This window comes from Talpa occidentalis, unplaced genomic scaffold (genome assembly GCF_014898055.3).
Source record: "Talpa occidentalis isolate TD23 unplaced genomic scaffold, MPIMG_talOcc4v2.1 talOcc4.15, whole genome shotgun sequence".
Lineage (NCBI taxonomy): Eukaryota > Metazoa > Chordata > Mammalia > Eulipotyphla > Talpidae > Talpa > Talpa occidentalis.
Genome location: NW_023601543.1, coordinates 58,529,281 through 58,548,184, shown reverse-complemented (window position 1 = coordinate 58,548,184; position 18,904 = coordinate 58,529,281). Strand labels below are relative to the sequence as shown.

The following is an 18,904-nucleotide window of genomic DNA, read 5'->3' as shown; positions in this document are numbered from 1 at the left end:
GTCTGTTTCTTTTCTGAGTCAGCATTGAAGGTTCTGAAATAGGATTTGAGTTTGAATCCAATTTGATGGGATAGTATGGAATAATGTTATAGTAGGATGACTGGAAAACGAAAAATCGTAGAATACTATGTAGGTATCTACATTTTTTTTAAGTACTAGTAAGTCTGAAAAGTTGTAGATACTAAAATCTTAACAGTCATGGTTAGTCTCACAAAGTGGGTTACAGGATTTTCCTTTTTGTAGTTCTATGGATTTTATAGTGGAAGGGAAAAAGAAAGCTGGGGCAGTAAAAAGAAGTATACCATGGCAGTGACATCTTTGAGTCACTTGGTGGATACTTCTTTGTTTCTATTTTTTTTTTCAGATGTTCTCTATTGAGCATATTGGTTGCTTATATCATTAAAATCAAATAAACTTTGCTTTAAAAACAAGGTGGCTGCATGCCTTTGCATTTTTTTAAAATTACTTCCATGATTATTTAAAAAACTAATATGTATTCATTGTAGAGAACTGTAGAAATAAGTTTTCAAATCATCAGTAATGTACTTTACCTTGAATACTCCTTTCAGAAATACATTTTTTTAATTTATTTGGTCTGTAATCAGATTAGTTAGCTTTGAATACCTGCTCTGTTACTTAACTGTCACGTGATCTTGGGAAAGTTTCTTAAGCTCTCTGCCTTAGTCTTCTCATCTGTAAAAATAATACTAGTAGCTACCTTGTGAAGGAGTTAAGTGTGTTACACATATGAAGTACATTTAACTGCTTGGCACATAATAAGTGCCCCATAACTGTCAGCGACCATTATTGTGTTATACTATACAAATTTGTAGCATGCTTTTAAAATTAGCATCATTATACAGACATTTCCCCATTTTATTACAATATCTTTGTTATATTTAATGAACTGTGGCATTTCATCATGTGAATATACCATAATTTACTTAACCATTCTTCTCTTACTGGATTTCACCAAACTAAAGCTTGCATAGTTTCAGTCAAAAAATGTAATTGTTTTAAATTTTGAGAGATAATTCACATTTATTTGACCTTTAGTCCTAACAGTAGGCATTATAGTACTAATTCTTAAGCAGAACCACCTATCTGGAATAATCTCTTGTATATGAAATCTTGTACTGCTAATGCCTCCTGAATTACAGCCACAGCAAAAACAAAAATCATTGTGTGTTTTGTATTTTGTACAGAGAAGTACTAGAATAGGGAAATATTGTTTTAATCTCAGAAGTTCATTTTTACATCTAAAATGAATTTTTTTTCCCCACAGATGGTTGGTAAAGGCTTTTTCCTAGTTCAAACAAAGGAAGTATCAATGAAAGCTGAGGATGCCCAAAGAGTTTTTCGGGAAAAAGCACCTGATTTCCTTCCTCTTCTGAACAAAGGTACCTTCTGGAGGACTGGTATATTTTTGTGGTTATTTTCTTGACACACTGGTGTGATTTATTCTTACCTTTAGCAACTCTCTTACATTGTCTTCTCTTTCTCATTTGTTTTATGTTTTTTCCTATTACTATTAAGAAACATCAAAATTTCATATCATTCAAAAAGCCCTATATAACTAACTGGTAATTATTCAGTAAAGGTTTTTTCCTATTCTCCTTTCTTAGCACTTAAAAGTCGTATTTTATTATTGTTGTATTATTATATTATGAGAGAACATTTATCATCCCTGCCCTGAGTTGCAAAGCATTTCATAAGGATTCTTTCAACCTTCAGTATGCTTTGACCCTACTGGAAAAGAAATATGAAATATAAATGAAATGGCATAGTATTTATGTATTTAATATGATTGATTAATAACTCCCTAAGCATAATTGAAATTGTTTTCCCCAATGGGTGAATGTCACCAGTAAACTTCAGCTACTGTAAATATGTCTGAAAACAGAGGAACTGGTGTTCATATGCCTTCCAGACAGCAAACCTATATGTATATGGGTGTACTGATTCTAAATGACAGAATTCTATTTATCTTCAAGGTGGACACATTGTTTGCTCAAGACTCATCAGGCTTTTCTTGACTGGCCTGAGCAAATATGTACAGTAATATGCAATGCTGATTGGGTATATCCTAGAAAAAGGGCACCTCTGTATTTACATGCTCTTTATAAATCAGCCATTATTAATTTCATATACCTTTGTAGGTACTATAGTAGTATCAAGGACTTGCTCTGACCTAGATTACATAATAAGAAATTATGACCTGGCACCTTTGATACAACATTTTGACATGGTAAGATTCTGAAAGGTCCTTGAAAACAAACCTTAAATTCTCAGCAACTTTCAGAAATTGGATCAAGTAAGAAGTCCAATAAATAAATACCTTAAAATGTGAGGATTAGAGATGAAGTGAGTTTATGAGTAGTTCTAAATTATTTATGTACTCATTAATGTTAATAAAGTGGTTTCACAGAACTGCTCCAAACATAATAACTGTATTTAAGCAAAACAACATTTCATGTGGAAGAGTAAAATGTTCTGTTCCAGAAAAAAAGTAGAACTAAAACCAATGGGCAGATGTTACAGGAATTTCAGCAAATAAGCATTATTTGAACAGCTTTGAAAACCAGAGATGACCATAGGACGTACTCAAAGACTAATAAAGTCATGTCAAAAGATCACAGGAGCCAGCTTGAAGGCATTTCCACTGACCAAATTTGGGGAAATGTGAACATCAGAAAAAGTAATGAAAGGAACTGATTCAACATGACAGAAATCCATGTATCCACAGTAATAATAAAAAGGGGAGAGGAGGGACTACAGGAAATCTCTTCTGCACTTTACAGAATACTGTGAACTAATAAATGTAGAAGGAATGATAAACTTTGGAAATCACCATTTTCTAACCCCCAATGTAATTAATTCATACGATTATTTGTAGATGTTGAAGCGATTGGGATAAAAGTTGCTAAGAAATAGGTTATTTATACATTTTAATTCACAGGGGAAGTATACCTTTACAGCAAGTTCTTGGTAATCCACATTAACTGAGTGATCATATTAGCATTTCTGGTGGCTGGACAACCTGACATTGTTATTTTTCCTGATACAATGCAGTAAGAAATACACAACATCATCTATGAAGTATTCTTGCCAAAACTATTTTACCTGATTCTAATGCAGCCAAGACTTAACTTCTAATTTATACAAAAGAAAGGAACACGGGTTCTAGGGACATGTTAAATGACATTATAAGGAAACAGTGAGACAAATCTGAAATAGAAGACATTCACAAGAAAACTAGCCAGGGATTCTTTGGACAGTGTCCTGGAAAGGAAATAAGAATGATGGGGAATTGTTCTGGATTAAAAAAAATAATAATAACTAAATGCAACAAATGAACCTTAGTTGGATCTTGGATTGGGGTAAAGTGAGCAATATAACAGTAAAAGACATTTTGGGGAGAACTGAGGATGTTTGAAGATGGTATTAACTATTGTTAGTATGTGTAGGTATCATGGTGCTATTGTGGACATGTAGGAGAGGCATGTTCAACTATCATGATGTCTGCAATTTTCAGATGGCTCAGTAGAACTAAACAAAACATGGGTGTATGCACATTGATGGGGTGTAGAGTGTGATAAAAGCAAATGTGTACAAATACTAATATTTGATGGATGTAGGCAAAGAGCAAAGAGATGATTATTTTGCAACTTTCTATAATGTTTGAAAATTTTCAAAATAAGAAGTTGGGAATATTCTAAGCTGACCTATAGTGCATTGGTTGATGTAGAATAGTGAGTAGGCTATTAGGGGAGACACTCCAGCAGCAGTAGGATAAATTGTATCCTCACCTAAAAGTGACCGCCAGTAATTTTAAGGAGGGTTTCTCAACCTCAGCATTATTGACATTTTAGAACAGATAATTAATTCTTTGTTGTGGGAGCTGTCCTGTATATTATTGGATGTTTAGCAGCATCCCTGGCCTTTCACGTACTTGGTGCCAGCAGCATACCCCTCAGTTGTGGCAGCCAGAAATATTCCCAGACATTGCCCAGTGTCCTGTGGGGGACAAAATTGCTCCTAGTTGCAAACCACTATTCTAAGCTCAGCGTGTACTTGTTCTTTGGAAAATTCACTTTTATTTTAAATAGTATCTCAGAGTCTCTAAATTTTCCTTTTCAGCTAAAGTAGCCACAGTATTTACTTTCAATTAATTAGGCTACCTGACTGCTTAATGAGAGAGCTCATTGTGTTTTCCATATTGAGAATCTTTCAAACTTGACTAATCCTCAGAACCAAATATCTGAGCTATACCCTTGGAATCTGCGTTTTAAATTGTTCCCCAGGTGGCTTATTATTATTATTGCAGGCCACTGTGAAGACATGGGCTTCTAGTTTGAATGAGGTGAGAAGCTTCCATTTTTTAAATAAATTTTTTATATTAGGATCATTTATTTTAATACTTAACAATAGTTTTCATGTCTATATAGCTTTGGGGGTACGTTGCCACACCTCACATGTAGACATGCTTTACTTACCCTCCACCACAATTCCTGTGCCAGTGACCAATCCTCTCCCCTGGCCCACCTCCCTCCCCCCATTCTCTCTGGTAACCAGTATATTTTTTCACAGTCTAAGGATTATTTTTGCTATGCTTTGCCAGTAAATGTTCTTTGGTTATTTCTATTCCACAAATAAATGAAACCATGCAGTATCTATCTTTCACTTTCTGTCTTAATTTCACTTAGCATAATCACCTCAAAATCCATTCATTTTGTTCCAAAAGGCACTATTTCATCTTTTTTTGATATGAGTTGTATTCCACAATTTCCTTATTCAGCTGTCAGTGGGCACTTAGGTTGGTTCCATAACTTGACTATTGTGGGTGCCAATGCTTCTATGAACATAGGAGTGCATAAGTCTTTCTGTATTTATTCTTTCATATTCTTTGGGTAAATATCTAGCAGTGGCATTGCTGGATCATATGGTATTTCCATTTTAATTTTTTGAAGGAATCTCCAAACCATTTTCCATAGCGATTTCACCAAATTATATTCCCACAAACAGTGAATGAGTGTTCCTTTTTCTCCACATCCTCACCAATATTTGTTGTTTCCATTCTTTTTGATAAAGGCCATTCTGTCAGGGGTGAGGGGGTATCTCATTGTGATTTGGATTTGCATTTCCCTTATAAGAAGTGACATTTGAACATTTTTTCATGTGCCTGTAGGCCATCTGAATGACTTCTTTGAAAAAGAGTCTGTTTAGAACTTTTGCCCATTTTTTTGTTGGGTTTTTAATTTTTGTTGTTGTTACTGTGTGAGCATTTTATATAATTTGGAAATTAACTCAGATGTGTGATGGGCAAATATCTTCTCCCAGTCTGTAGGTTGCCTTTTTATTTTTGTATCTTTTTAGTTTGATGTAGTGCCATGTATTTATTTTTATTTTTGTTACTCTTGCTATTAACGATGCATCCCAAATGTGTCTCTGATTGATATCCAAAAGTATATATCACCTGTGTTTCTTCTAAATATTTCATGGTTTCACATCCCAAATGCCCCAAAATAGATGACTGGATCAAGAAGATGCGGTATATATACACAATGGAATACTATTCAGCGATCAAGAAAGATAAACTCATGCAATTTGCAGCAACATGGGTGAACCCTGAAGGAATTATGCTCAGTGAAAATAAGTCAGAAGGAAAAAGAAAAATATCAGATGGTTTCACTTATAGGAGGAATATAGGGGAACCAAATAAGACATCAGGGGAAAAAATAACAAAACAAAACAAAACAAAAACAGACAATTATAAACCAGAGACATCCTGCAGGTGAGGAAGAGGAAGAGGGATCAGAGGGAGGGAGGGAGGAGCACAAGGAACTGTGGTGATGGTGCACTGGTGAAGGAAATTCTATGGGACTACACCTGAAGGGGCGTGGGAAGCAAATATTGTTTTAAAATGAACAATGATGGGGCCTCCCTGATGGTGCAGGTGGTTGAGCTCAGCACTTTGAAGCTGTCCGCAGCCTCTGCAGTGTCGGCTCGATCCCCTCCAGCCTCAGAACAACCCACATGGCATGGCAGACCTCTCCTGTCTTGCCCGCTGCTCCCCTCAGCAGTGTATTTCCTCAGTCTGCCTTTTCTGTTCCCCGCTCTGTCTCTGGTGAATCCTCTCACCTTCTGGGCATCTGGCCTGCACCCTAGTGCTTGTATAAATTTAAAAAAAAAATCTTAAATAAAATGAACAATAATGTAAAAAATATATAAAAACTTAATTGAATAGAGTAATAAAATATAAAAAGCTCTTTAAATAAAAATATTTTAAATATTTTGTTAAATAAATTAATGTTTCGTGGTTTCAGGCTTTATATCCAGGTCTTTAATCCATTTGGAATTAGCTTTGTGTCTGGAGTTAAGTTAGGACCTAGTTGGTTTTTTTTTGTTTGTTTTGTTTTGGTTTAGTTTTTGGTTTGTTTGTTTTTCTATGTGGCTGTCCATGTCTCCCAGCACCACTTGTTAAAGAGGCTTTCCTTTCTCCATTGTATAGTTGTTGCTTCTTTGTCAAAGATTAACTGTCCATATTTGTGTGGGTTTATTGCTGGGCTCTCAATTCTGTTCCATTGGTCTGTGCTTCTGGTTTTGTTCCAGTACTATACTGTTTTTATTTCTCTGTGTACTATAGTTTGAAGTCTGGGAGTGTGATATCTCAATTTTTCTTCTTTTCTCTCAGGATTGCTCAGGCTACTCAGGGTCTATTTCCATATAAATTTTATAATTGTTCTATTTCCTTGAAAAAAGTTGTCAAAAATTTAATATGTATTGTGATGAACCTATAAAGTACATTAGGTAATAGGGAGTTATTAATGGTGTTTGTTCTTCTAATCCATGAACATGAGATATCTTACCATTTCTTTGTAACTTTTATTTCCTTTAACAGTATCTTATAATTGTCAATATATATGTCCTTTGCCTCCTTTAAATTTTTTCCTAGGTATTTCATTCTTTTTGATGCAATTGTGAATAAGATTTTTAAAAATTTCTTCTAAGTCATTGTATTTAGGAATGCAACTGATTTTTGCATATTGATTTTGTAACTAGCCACTTTACTGTATTCATTTATTAATTCTAGGAGATTTTTGTAGTCTTTTGGGTTTTCTGTTCAATAAAGTGATCTGTATTGACTTCAGTTCAGTTTGAAATAATATCAGTAATTATAGTCATTATCACTACCTAGAAAGACAAATAGTGCTGCATAAAAATGCATTGTCAGCATTGTAGTTTTTTTTTTTTAATTTAGTATTATTGACATGAAAAAGTGTGTTAATCAAAACTAACGTACTTGTCCACTTTTTTTGTTGGCATTCTTTGTTGGCAAATTATTAAGTTCACTATTGGAAGTTCATCATATTCTATTCAAGGAACAGCAATCAAGTTACATGCCTGGGTAGTTCTACCAAAATTGCATTTCTGGATTTTATATTATGTTCTCTTTATAGAATACCAGAACTTTAAGTAATAAATTTCTGACTTTAAAAAAGTTGCTGTAGGGGGCTGGAAAGGGCACAGGGCAGGTTTTCTGATCCAGCAGACTGGGGTAAAGCAGGAGAGAGTCCTGGAGCCCTCAGTGGCTTTTGCAGGCTTTTATTGGGATTTACCGGGTACATGGCAGGTAGGGGTCCAGCAAGGCTTCACTCTATCTGGGTTCTCCGGCATTTTCTCGTGGCCTTGCTTCTCTGCTCTCTCGTGGTTCTCTCTCTCTCTCTCTCTCTCTCTCCCTCTCCCTCTCTCTCCCTCTCTCCCCCTCTCTCCCCCTCTTTCCCTCTCCCCCCCCCTCTCCCGTTTGTTCTGCTTCCGCTTCTCTGCATCTCCTGGCGTCCCCCTGACACTGCCCTTAAAAGCCCAGTCTTAGCCCAGGTGAATCCCATCTACCTATGCCCACACCCTAGTCCAGGTGCCCGCCATCAGGCATGCATTCAGGACCGCAGGGATCCGTCATCTATCCTAATGGCAGGAGGGCAGAAAAGCCTGATACTTTTACCTTACCTTACAGTTGCCTACTCTGTTTCCTTTCAGTGACCCTGAATAAAAGCATACACTATTTTACCTTAATTCAAACTTTCCACTCTGCAAAACTGGAAACCCTATATTTATTATAAACTTTTTTCTTTTTAGTTCAATATTTATTTGGTTTAAACTGCTTTTTAAACTTTTTTTTTCAAATTTCAAATGTACTATCTCTAATCAAAAGTAGAGTACAATGACCCCATATGTACCGATTCCCCAGTTTTATCAACATTTTGCCATTCTTTAAAAAACAATCTACAATCTCCTTTATTGCTAAAATATTTCAATCAAATTTTGATGTTTTGTCATTTCATCCCTAAATATTTCAGTATGTCTTAAAACAAAATTAAAAATGGATGTTTTCCTAAGTAACTATAATGTATTATCACATCTATCATGATTAACCATAATTCCTTAATACCGTCTAATACCCAGTCCATATTCACATTTCCCCATTTGTCTGTAAACATTCTTTATATACTTTTACAGTTAATTTGATCCAGATCTAAAATTGGCCTACTCACTGTATGTGGGTGTTTTGTATCTCTCTTAATCAGAAACAGGTGATCTCCTTTCCCTTTTTGTTTTGTGCCTTTGTCCTGCAAAATTGTCTTTTACTATGTGAACGTTTGTTTAACCTGTTCATCAATACTTCTTGTAGACTAGAAGTTAGATCAGAGCCTTGTTTACACTCAGGTTTAGCTATTTTTCTGGCAGGAATATTTCAAAGGTGATACTATTTCCTATAGAGGTAAATGAGAGAGCACATACCATTTGATGGTTGAACTCTTAGTAATATTGAGACTGATTGATAACAGGTGGTGGCAGCCTTAGCTTTTCATTGTAGAGTTTCCTGGCAGTCTTCCCTGTGGGATGCTAAAGCCAGGGATGATTTTTACCTGATCCATTCATTTTATTAGGAGTTACAAAATGGTCATTTTCTAATTGTGTCACTACCTCTGTATTTTTTTTCTATCACACACAAAAATATTTAATAATAGTAATGAAAAATGACAACTTTTATAGTAAGATCTTCAGCTAAATCAAAGTGTTTTGGAACATATATAAACAATGGATTCCAAACATTTATGACTGGTCAATCATGTGGATAAAAATACAGCATGTGTATTTTTTTCTTTCTTAAAGCTTTTTTTTCTTTTTTTCACTTTATTTTTATTTTTATATTCCCCATACAAGTGCAACCCCGATTTTGACCCCAAACCTGCCCTCCCCCCCCCAAAGAGTGTCTCTGGTTCATAGTTGTTTGTTGATTTTGATTTTTTTCTTTCTTATAGTTATTCTTTTTCCTGGTCCATATTTAGGTTTTCTAGATTCCTGTTATGAGTGAGACCATCCGGTATTTTTCTTTTTCTTTCTGGCTTATTTTGCTGAGCATGATCCCTTCCAGCGCCATCCATGTTGCTGCAAATTGCATGTGTTTATCTTTTTTGAATGCTGAGTAATATTCCATGGTGTATATGTACCACATCTTCTTGATCCAGTCATCTATTTTTGGGCATTTGGGTTGTTTCCAAAGCTTAGCTATTGTAAACAGTGCTGCTATAAACATAGGCGTGCAGGTGCTCTTTGGAATTGATGTTTCTGTGTCCTTTGGGTAAATACCTAGGAGTGGAATTGCTGGATCATATGGAAGCTCTATCTTTAGCAGGTTGAGGAATCTCTACACAGCTCTCCATAGTGGTTGGACCAGTTTGCACTCCCACCAGCAGTGCAGGAGAGTTCCTTTCCCTCCACATCCTCGCCAACATTTGTTGTTGCTAGTTTTTTTAATATGTGTCATTCTCACTGGTGTAAGATGGTATCTCATTGTAGTTTTGATTTGCATTTCACTGATTGCAAGTGACGTTGAACATTTTTTCATATGCCTGTTGGCCATTTGTATTTCCTCTTCAGAGAAGTTTCTTTTTAGCTCTTCTGCCCATTTTTTGACTGGATTATTTTCTTTGTTTTTGTTGAGTCTCATCAGCTCTTTGTAGATTTTTGTGATCAGTCCTTTATCATTAGTGTTGGGTGCAAAAATGTTCTCCCAGTCAGTGGGGTTTCTCTTTGTTTTGGCTATTGTCTCTTTTGCTGTGCAGAAGCTCTTTAATTTGATGTAGTCCCAGCTGTTAATCTTTGCCTTCACTATCACTGCTTTGGGTGATGTGTCTGTAAAGATGTCTTTGAGGTGCATGTCATGTAGTGTTTCGCCTATATTTCCTTCTATATATTTTATGGTTTCAGGTCTTATGTCTAGTTCTTTAATCCATTTTGAGTTGGTTTTTGTGCATGGTGTGAGGTAGTACTCAAGCTTCATTCTTTTGCATGTAGCGACCCAGTTTTCCCAGCACCATTTATTGAACAAACTTTCTTTGCTCCAGTGCATATTCTTTGCTCCTTTGTCAAAGATTAGTTGACCATAGATCTGTGGGTTTATTTCTGGGTTTTCTGTTCGGTTCCATTGGTCCATGTGTCTGTTCTGGTTCCAGTACCATGCAGTTTTGATTATTATGGCTTTGTAGTATAGTTTGAAACTGGGAGAGTGATGCCTCTAGTCCCTTCTTTTTTTTCAGGAGGGTTTTGGCTATTTGGGGTTTTTGGTGGCTCCATATGAATTTCATCAGTATTTTTTCTATTTCTTTGAAGAATGACATTGAAATCTTAATTGGAATAGCATTTAATCTGTAAATTGCTTTTGGTAGGATGGCCATTTTGATAATGTTAATTCTTCCAATCCATAAGCAGGGGATGTCTTTCCATTTCTTTATGCCTTCTTCTATTTCTTTTAACAGTGTTTTATAGTTTTCTTTGTACAGGTCCTTTACTTCTTTTGTTAGTTTTATTCCCAAGTATTTGATTTTTTTTTGTTTCAATAATAGAAGGAATGATTTTCTTGATTTCTTCTTCTTCAGATTTATTGTTTGTGTATAGGAAGGCTACTGATTTTTGTTTCTTGATTTTGTATCCTGCCACTTTACTAAATTGATTGATTAGTTTAATTAGTTTTTCTGTGGAGTTTTTGGGGTTTTCTATGTATATTATCAGATCATCCACAAATAGTGATAGTTTGACTTCTCCCTTGCCTATTTGGATTCCTTGTATGTCTTTCTCTTGTCTTATTGCTCTGGCTAGGTGTAAAGGTCAGGAATGACCACTGAGCAGGTTTTCTAGGATCCCATGCAGACCGGGTAAAGGAGGAGTCAGAGTCCTCAGTAGTTTTTGCAGGTTTTTTTATTGGGGTTCACCAGGCATATGGCAGGCAGGGGTGCTGGGGGGCCTGCCAGCCTCCCAGCCCCCAGCAAGTCCTCACTCTGGGCTCTCCGACCTTCTCTCTCTCTCCCTGGGCTTCTGTTGCTTCTCGGCTTCTCTTTCAGCTTCTGCTGCTGCTGGTGTCCCCGTGACGCCACCCTTAAAAGCAGTCTTAGCCCAGGTGAATCCCATCTACCTATGCCCACACCCTATTCCAGGTGCCCACCATCAGGCATGCATTCAGGACCGCAGGGATCCATCATCTATCCTGATGGCGGGAGGGCAGAAAAGCCTGACATTTTCCCTTACCCTATACTAGGACTTCCTTTGTTATGTTGAAAAGCAGTGGTGAGAGTGGACATCCTTGTCTTGTTCCAGATCTTAATGGGAATGCTTTCAGCTTTTCACCATTGTACCTCTGTATTTATTAATGGATAGTAGTAGAACTTCTTGTATACCAGAGCTGTTTGGTTAACTTGAAATATGCTTCAGATCAGAAAAGCAGAATAAGTAGAGAAAAATAAGCATCAGTGTAGTGACAGGAATGGACATGGAGCAGGTTTTCTATGATTGGAGCAGACTGGGGTAAAGGTGGAGAGAGTCCTGGAGCCCTCAGTGGCTTTTGCAGGCTTTTATTGGGATTTACCAGGTACAAAGCAGGCAGGGGTGCTGGGGAGCCGGGAGACTGGCAGGCTTTATAGCCCCCAGCAAGTCTTCACTCTTTCTGGGCTCTCAAGTGTTCTCTCTGCTTCTCTGCTCTCCTGCTTCTTCTGCTGCTTCTGCTTCTTTCTGCTGCTTCTGCTGGCGTCCCCATGACACCGCCCTTAAAAGCCCTGTCTTAGCCCAGGTGAATCCCATCTACCTATGTACACACCCCACTCCAGGTGCCCGCCATTAGGCATGCATTCAGGACCACAGGGTTCTGTCCTCTATCCTGATGGCCGGAGGGGAGAAAAGCCTGATACTTTTTACCTTACCCTACAATCAATTTTCAGAGTAATGAAATGGTGCCCTAGCAACCTACAGTGGTACCCAGGTGTAGGGTAAGGTAAAAAGTATCAGGCTTTTCTGCCCTCCACCATCAGGATAGATGACGGAACTGTGCGGTCCCAAATGCATGCCTGATGGCGGGCACCTGGAATAGGGTGTGGGCATATGTAGATGGGATTCACCTGGGTTGCAACTGGGCTTATAAGGGCGGTGTCATGGGGACTCCAGAGTAACAGCAGAGTGAAAGGAGAAGAACCAGAAGCGAGAGAGTCCAGAAAGAATGAAGATTTGCTGGGGGCTGGGGGTTGGGGGGCATGCCAGCCTCCTGGCACCCCTGCCTGCCGTGTATCTGGTAAATCCCAATAAAAACCTGCAAAAGCCACTGAGGGCTCCAGGATTCCTCCTTTACCCCATCTGCTCGGGTCATAGAGAACCTGCACTGTGCCCATTCCTGCCGCTACACCAGTGAATTGTGTTTTTTCTCTTTTCTATATTATTATGAGCTATTCAGTGGTGCCTTAAGCCATTTTGGTGATTTACTCATTTTTACTGGGGATCTCCCATGTGTACAGAAGGCATACATGTTATTATTAAACTTCTTAATTTTATCTTTTGTCAAAAAATATTAGCTCATGACTTTTTACATGTTTTAATAAATTGCAGTCATTATTCCTGTGATCTCATCATGTCCCATCTTAGCCACTGTAGTCTCTTCAAGCTGACTCCTATGTCCTTTTGATACAACCTCATTGGCCTTTGATAACCTTATTGTTTTAGTTTCAACAAAATATTCCAAGTTGATCTTTCCGATTTCTTGTCCCAGAAAAAGAACCATCTATTTATCTGAGAAAAATGTTCCCCAGTTACCTTCTTTACTCAACATCTATCTTGATCTATGCACTGTGATAGTGGAAAACTCATCCTTTGTTCTCTGTATCTAGTTATCCAGTTGACTTGAGATATCTTGCCTTTTCTGTATTTGTTGTCTATATTAAATCACAAGCCCTTAGTTATTTTGGTGTCCAGTGGAGTGTGATCATTTCTCTAATTTCCCCACTTTTATTTTTCTCTCATTCTTGCACCCTGCCCTTTGGTACATTACTACTTTCAACTCATTGTTTCATATTCATTCATCTTAGTATTTCATTACTTAGTACTTAGCCTTATTGTACAGCATTTTTTTAATGGTTTGTCTTTTTTTTCCCAAGAAGTTTGTGATCTCCTGAAGGTCAGGACTTCTCTACTACTTTAAGAGATAAAAAGCAAATCTATTAGGAATACAGTGACAATTGAATAGATAATTGAATTGAAGGACATATTTTGCTTGGCTGCCTTGTGGCCATATTTGCCAAAACTTTCACACCCGTAGTGCACAATGCTACATTTAAATATCGATACAGGGCCTCCCTGGTGGCGCAGTGGTTGAGCACTGGGTTGTGAAGCTGCCCGCAGCCTCTACAGCGCCGGTTCTATCCCTGGCTGCTCCCCGGCCACCGGAGGAGGGTCCCACATGGTGCGCAGACCTCTCCTGCCGCCCGCTGCTCCCCTCAGCAGTGTATTTCGGTCCTTCTGCCTGCTCTGCTCCCTGCTCTGGCTCTGGTGAATTCTCTCACCCTCCCGCGCTTCTGACTGTACCCAGTGCTTGTATAAATAAATAAATAAATAAATAAATAAATAAATAAATAAATAAATAAATAAATAAAACCTTAAATAAATAAATAAATATCGATACATGCCAAACTAAATCATGAATCTTTATACCAGAATTTAAAGTACAGGTGGTTTAAAAGTATTCAAAGTAATGCATTGGAAAGGAAGCACAAATATGCTGTTCAGAGAATTAAAAAATAAAAATCTAGTCTTTGGTTCTTGATTGTAGTTTTATTTTTTTTAAAGATTTATTTATTTATTCATACAAACACTGGGTACAGTCAGAAGCGCGGGAGGGTGAGAGAATTCACCAGAACCAGAGTGGGGAGCAGAGCAGGCAGAAGGACCAAAGTACACTGCTGAGGGGAGCAGCGGGCGGCAGGAGAGGTCTGCGCGCCATGTGGGACCCTCATCTGGTGGCCGGTGAGCAGCCGGGGATCGAGCCGGCGCTGCGGAGGCTGCGGCAGCTTCGCAACCCAGCGCTCAACCGCTGCGCCACTGGGGAGGCCCTTTGATTGTAGTTTTAATGCACACTCAAGAAAATACTTCCAGTGTCTGAACTCATTTCCTACTTGGTTTAGCTTCATTATTGGTGGCCCAGAATTTGGTTGGCAAATAAGACAGTTGGAAGCAAGTTTGGGTGCCTGGCAAACTCTTGAATTGCTTTTGATCTTATTTGTCATCTTATCAACTTTTTTACACTGCCAAGTCGGTGGATTTTTATGGTTTTTATAGAAGATGGAAATCAGAAAAGTCAAACTATTTACACCACTTAAAAATGTGACACTATTCCTATAATAGCACTGAAGCTACTCATCATGTGATTAAATCAGTGTTAATCTGTTTTATGATTAGAGTAAGGAAATAGCTGAAATGCTATGTCCCATCTGTCTACTTCCTTCTTCCTTTTACGCTCCAAAGAAGATGCTAGCACTTCTTCAAGGAATAATAAAAAGATTAAATTTAGAATAAATTTGTATTCATATTCAGACAACACTTCTTGGGTTTGCTTATAGGTACTATTATTGCCTTGGAGTTTAATGGAGATGGTGCTGTAGAAGGATGTCAACTTATTGTCAACGAGATATTCAATGGGACCAAGGTACAATATTCTATTGACTATATTTCAGTGAAACCTTTTCATTTCATTTCCTTTTCCTTACAACCAAATAGTACTTTTACCCTTGGTGTTCCTTGGAATTTAAAAAACCCAGCAGATCAGGATTTTTAGAACCTATGGTAAATAATTGGGAGCTAAGCTTTGGTTTTTCCTTGCCAAACTAAACTTTTAATTACTTAAATGGTTACATAATAAGAATATACTTATTTAAAACTTTCAGTAATACATTATGTTTCTAAAGTAAAAAGATTCATAAAATGTCTCTTCAAATCCTCTTTAAAAACATAATGATGTTGGGCCTCCCTGGTGGCCCAGGTGGTTGAGCGCAGCGCTGTGAAGCTGTCTGCAGCCTCTGCAGTGCCGGAGAGGCTCTGCCATGTGCGGCAATGCCCACATGGCAAAGCAGACCTCTCCTGTCTCGCCCACTGCTCCCCTCAACAGTGTGTTTCGTCAGTCTACCTGTTCTATTCCCCACTCTGTCTCTGGTGAATCCTCTCACCCTCCTGCACATCTAGCCTGTACCCGGTTCTTGTATAAATAAATAAATCTTTAAAAAAATAATGATGCTGAAAAATATATTTCTAATATTATATACTTTAGAGAGATGATCCATTGTCTGCCCAGGGTCCATTTATATTTACTTCAGTAGTTAATGCTTCACCAAAATTTGAACTTCACCTAAATCTAGAAATCATTAGGTATAGATATTTTCTAGACATGTTGATGAGATTGCTCTAAGAATTTCAGATTTAAATAACTTGAAAATCAAACCTAGAAGAGGATTGAATGAGTAAATATTTAATTATTTTTGATAAATATCAGGAAAATTTTTATTCTATACTCTGATTTGGCTATGAGTTCTTTAATTTGCATAATTTAAAATACTTTGTCTTTTTTTTCATTTTGTCATCATGGTAGTACTAAGAGAGGGGCCAAATATAATCAGATTGCATAGAAAAGGAAACAGAAAAAATGGTTATGAGTTTGGAGTTTTTATATCTGAATGAGTAAGAGATTATCTAATCCAACTTTCTTATTCTACAGGTGTGGAAATTGAAGTTTATTTTCAGAGAAGTATATTAAATTGTCAGCATCATACAGATAGTTTGTGATAAAGCTAGACTAGAACCCAGGTCTCTTCTAATTCCTGGCTAACATTTACAAAAGCTATACTTGAAGGATTTTATTGAGTACTATTTTGTTGATTTTTTTTTTTAAACCAATTCATTGAAAATTAGTAACATATCTTCATCGGCACAAAGACAATTTCTTTTTTAAGTTAATTTCAAGTTTTGCTTCTCGCCGATTATTAGAAAAAGGAAGAAACTAAAAGTCATTTAAAAACATCTTTACTCAGTAGCTTTCATAATATTGACGGTTGTATATTTTTAAAAAACAGCAAAATTCCAAGTGTGATGAAATACAGCTTAAGTATTATGAAAGCAAAGACCTTAATTATATCATCAGTGCTTTTAAAAGAGCTCAGTTTACATTATAAATTGAAACTACATTGCATGGATTCTATAGAAAAGCTACAGATAAAAGCTGATCTTAAATTTCTTTTAAATAGTAAGCCTGTGACTTTGTTTTGTGGATAACATGAGCTTTGGAATTTGGGGATTGCTGGCATTTACTTGTTTTTCTTTTTCATTTGAAATAGATGTTTGTATCTGAAAGCAAAGAGACAGCAAATGGCGATGTAGACAATTTCTACAACTTTGCTGATATACAGATGGGAGTGTGAAGTACATTGTGGAACCAAGAACTTGGTATTAACCCCTTTCAACTTGTGTATTTGCAGTGGCTTTTATTAATGCTAAAACTGCTGTTTATTTTTAAATAAATTGATGAATAATGTAATGTGTACTTGAGATTCACAATCAGTTCATTTTAAATTCAGTAGTTTTTAATCAGCTTAAAAATTAACCCACTTCAATAAGCTTGCAGTTTTCTTTTTCTGCATATGATACAAGTAGAAGTGGTTAACAGTTCATGATTTTAAGCCTAATCAAACATTCAAATCTCTAATAATTTAAACTTTCCTTGGTGCACCATGATATTTGTTTGAGAATACATTCCATTGCTTATTTTCTTTTTTTAATTTAGAGGGGTTTGTTACTAGTTAATCAATTAGAATGAACCTGTGCACATTATTGTCATGATACATATCCAATTAAATAATGGCTTCCTAGTTGTCTAATATGGCAAATGAGATTTTGTACTGGTGTTAACATTATACTTTATATAAAATGAATTTTTTAAATTGATAGATACTTGATAACCAGTTTTGCAAGTAACTCTACTAACTGATGTTGGTATAGCTGTTTAAAGACTACTTTGTAAGTAGTATGATTATTAGAATATAGTCCACACTGTTTAGTTTTTGAAAACCACTAGATGACTCGTCTGCTTCCTGGTAAGAAAAAGTATATGCAACACTGAAACTATAGCAACCCAATCACTGGCAGTTTCGAAAACGGTGATGACTGTTTATCAGCTCTTGCAGGCCATTAGGAGAATTAGAAGAAAACTTGTGACGTAAATAAGAATTACTTAGGCATGATAAGCTAAGCAGACTACTAAAAAGCTATATAAATGTTATTTTCATTAGATATGTTACTCATATCAAGTAATGTTCAAGTAGGATAAAATCATTTTGGTTGCTTCAAAGCATCATTTCCCAAATCAACCTGATCATAATAATTTACCAGGAGGCAGGGGAGAGCTACTTGTTTAAAAATCCACCTTCTTGGACCCAGTCCCCTCAGATTCACTAGATTTAGTCTCCAGGGGAAACTCTGTTTTAAGGAGTTTGTTGTAATCCAAAGCAATCCATACAGAAGATGTCGTTAGGTTGATCTTGAGAAAAGGGACTGAGCCTACCATCTACATCATGTGTAGCAGTTAATAGGAAATCAGCTTTCATAGGTCTATTTTTAAAAGGAACCTTAAATTTAATTCTATTTTGGTAAAACTAAGACTGCAAATAGCCACTTGTAAAAATTCCCCTTATGATTGTTTACTAAACATTGTATTTTCATGTTTAAGCTGTTTTTTGTCTTAATTTATAACTACTACATTGAATTATGTGTTTATGTTCAGCAATGATTCATTAACAAATTTCTCACTTTAATTAGTAATATTGACCACCTACCCTATGCTTGGCCTTATGGGAACCATTAGCATTGTATCTCATTTCAATCCTTTGATAAGAGCATTCTATGCTGCATAATTAACCTCTCATTTAAATCAAAATGATTTAATAAGACATAAATAAAAACTGGTGACATGATTAATATGATCATGATTTATAAGTGAGTTTTACAAATAGTGGTCAGAGGGCATTAATTTTTCCCACAGTTAAGCTAAATTAAACATTCCTTTTAATCATTATTACATTATTAAACCCCATTATTCACATTTAAAATAATCACGAACTTTTGCTTTTCAAAAATAAAGCACAATGTTATGCAAAGCTGTAAACTGAATTCTTTATTTTATCTATGTTATTTTAGCAAAAACTCAGGAATATAACATAAGAGAGACATTAATTTCAATTTTTTCACTAAATTTAGTGTCTATTAACCAAAGGCTAAAATTTTATATGTGTCAGTTATGTAAGAGCTTTTACCCAAGTTTAAATTGTTTTTTGAAGACAGTCATTTGACTTCTGATTGTTTAAAATGATTTTTAAATATAAGTACTATGATTGTTGTTTCTATAATTCTGAGCTTTGATATTCATTATAGTATATTACATTTCATTTTTGAATAGCTTTTGAATTTATGAAAAATTATTAGCAATGAAAAATTAGTATTTTTATTAAGTTATACATGTTTAAGCATTATAGTAGCTTATTTCTCTTGT

General features: G+C 36.2%; 1 protein-coding gene across 2 annotated transcripts in view; it reads left to right on the top strand.

The window, feature by feature from the left end:
• RP2 (RP2 activator of ARL3 GTPase) overlaps positions 1-18,762 on the top strand; it is a 39,843-nt gene extending 21,081 nt beyond the window's left edge. For both annotated transcript variants that reach the window (XM_054695761.1, XM_054695762.1), the window contains exons 3-5: positions 1,286-1,404; positions 14,938-15,019; positions 16,698-18,762. In XM_054695761.1, the coding sequence (XP_054551736.1) occupies positions 1,286-1,404; positions 14,938-15,019; positions 16,698-16,781 (285 nt within the window). In that variant the 3' untranslated portion in view covers positions 16,782-18,762. The remainder of the gene's footprint in view (positions 1-1,285; positions 1,405-14,937; positions 15,020-16,697) is intronic.
• The last annotated feature ends 142 nt before the right edge of the window (positions 18,763-18,904 follow it).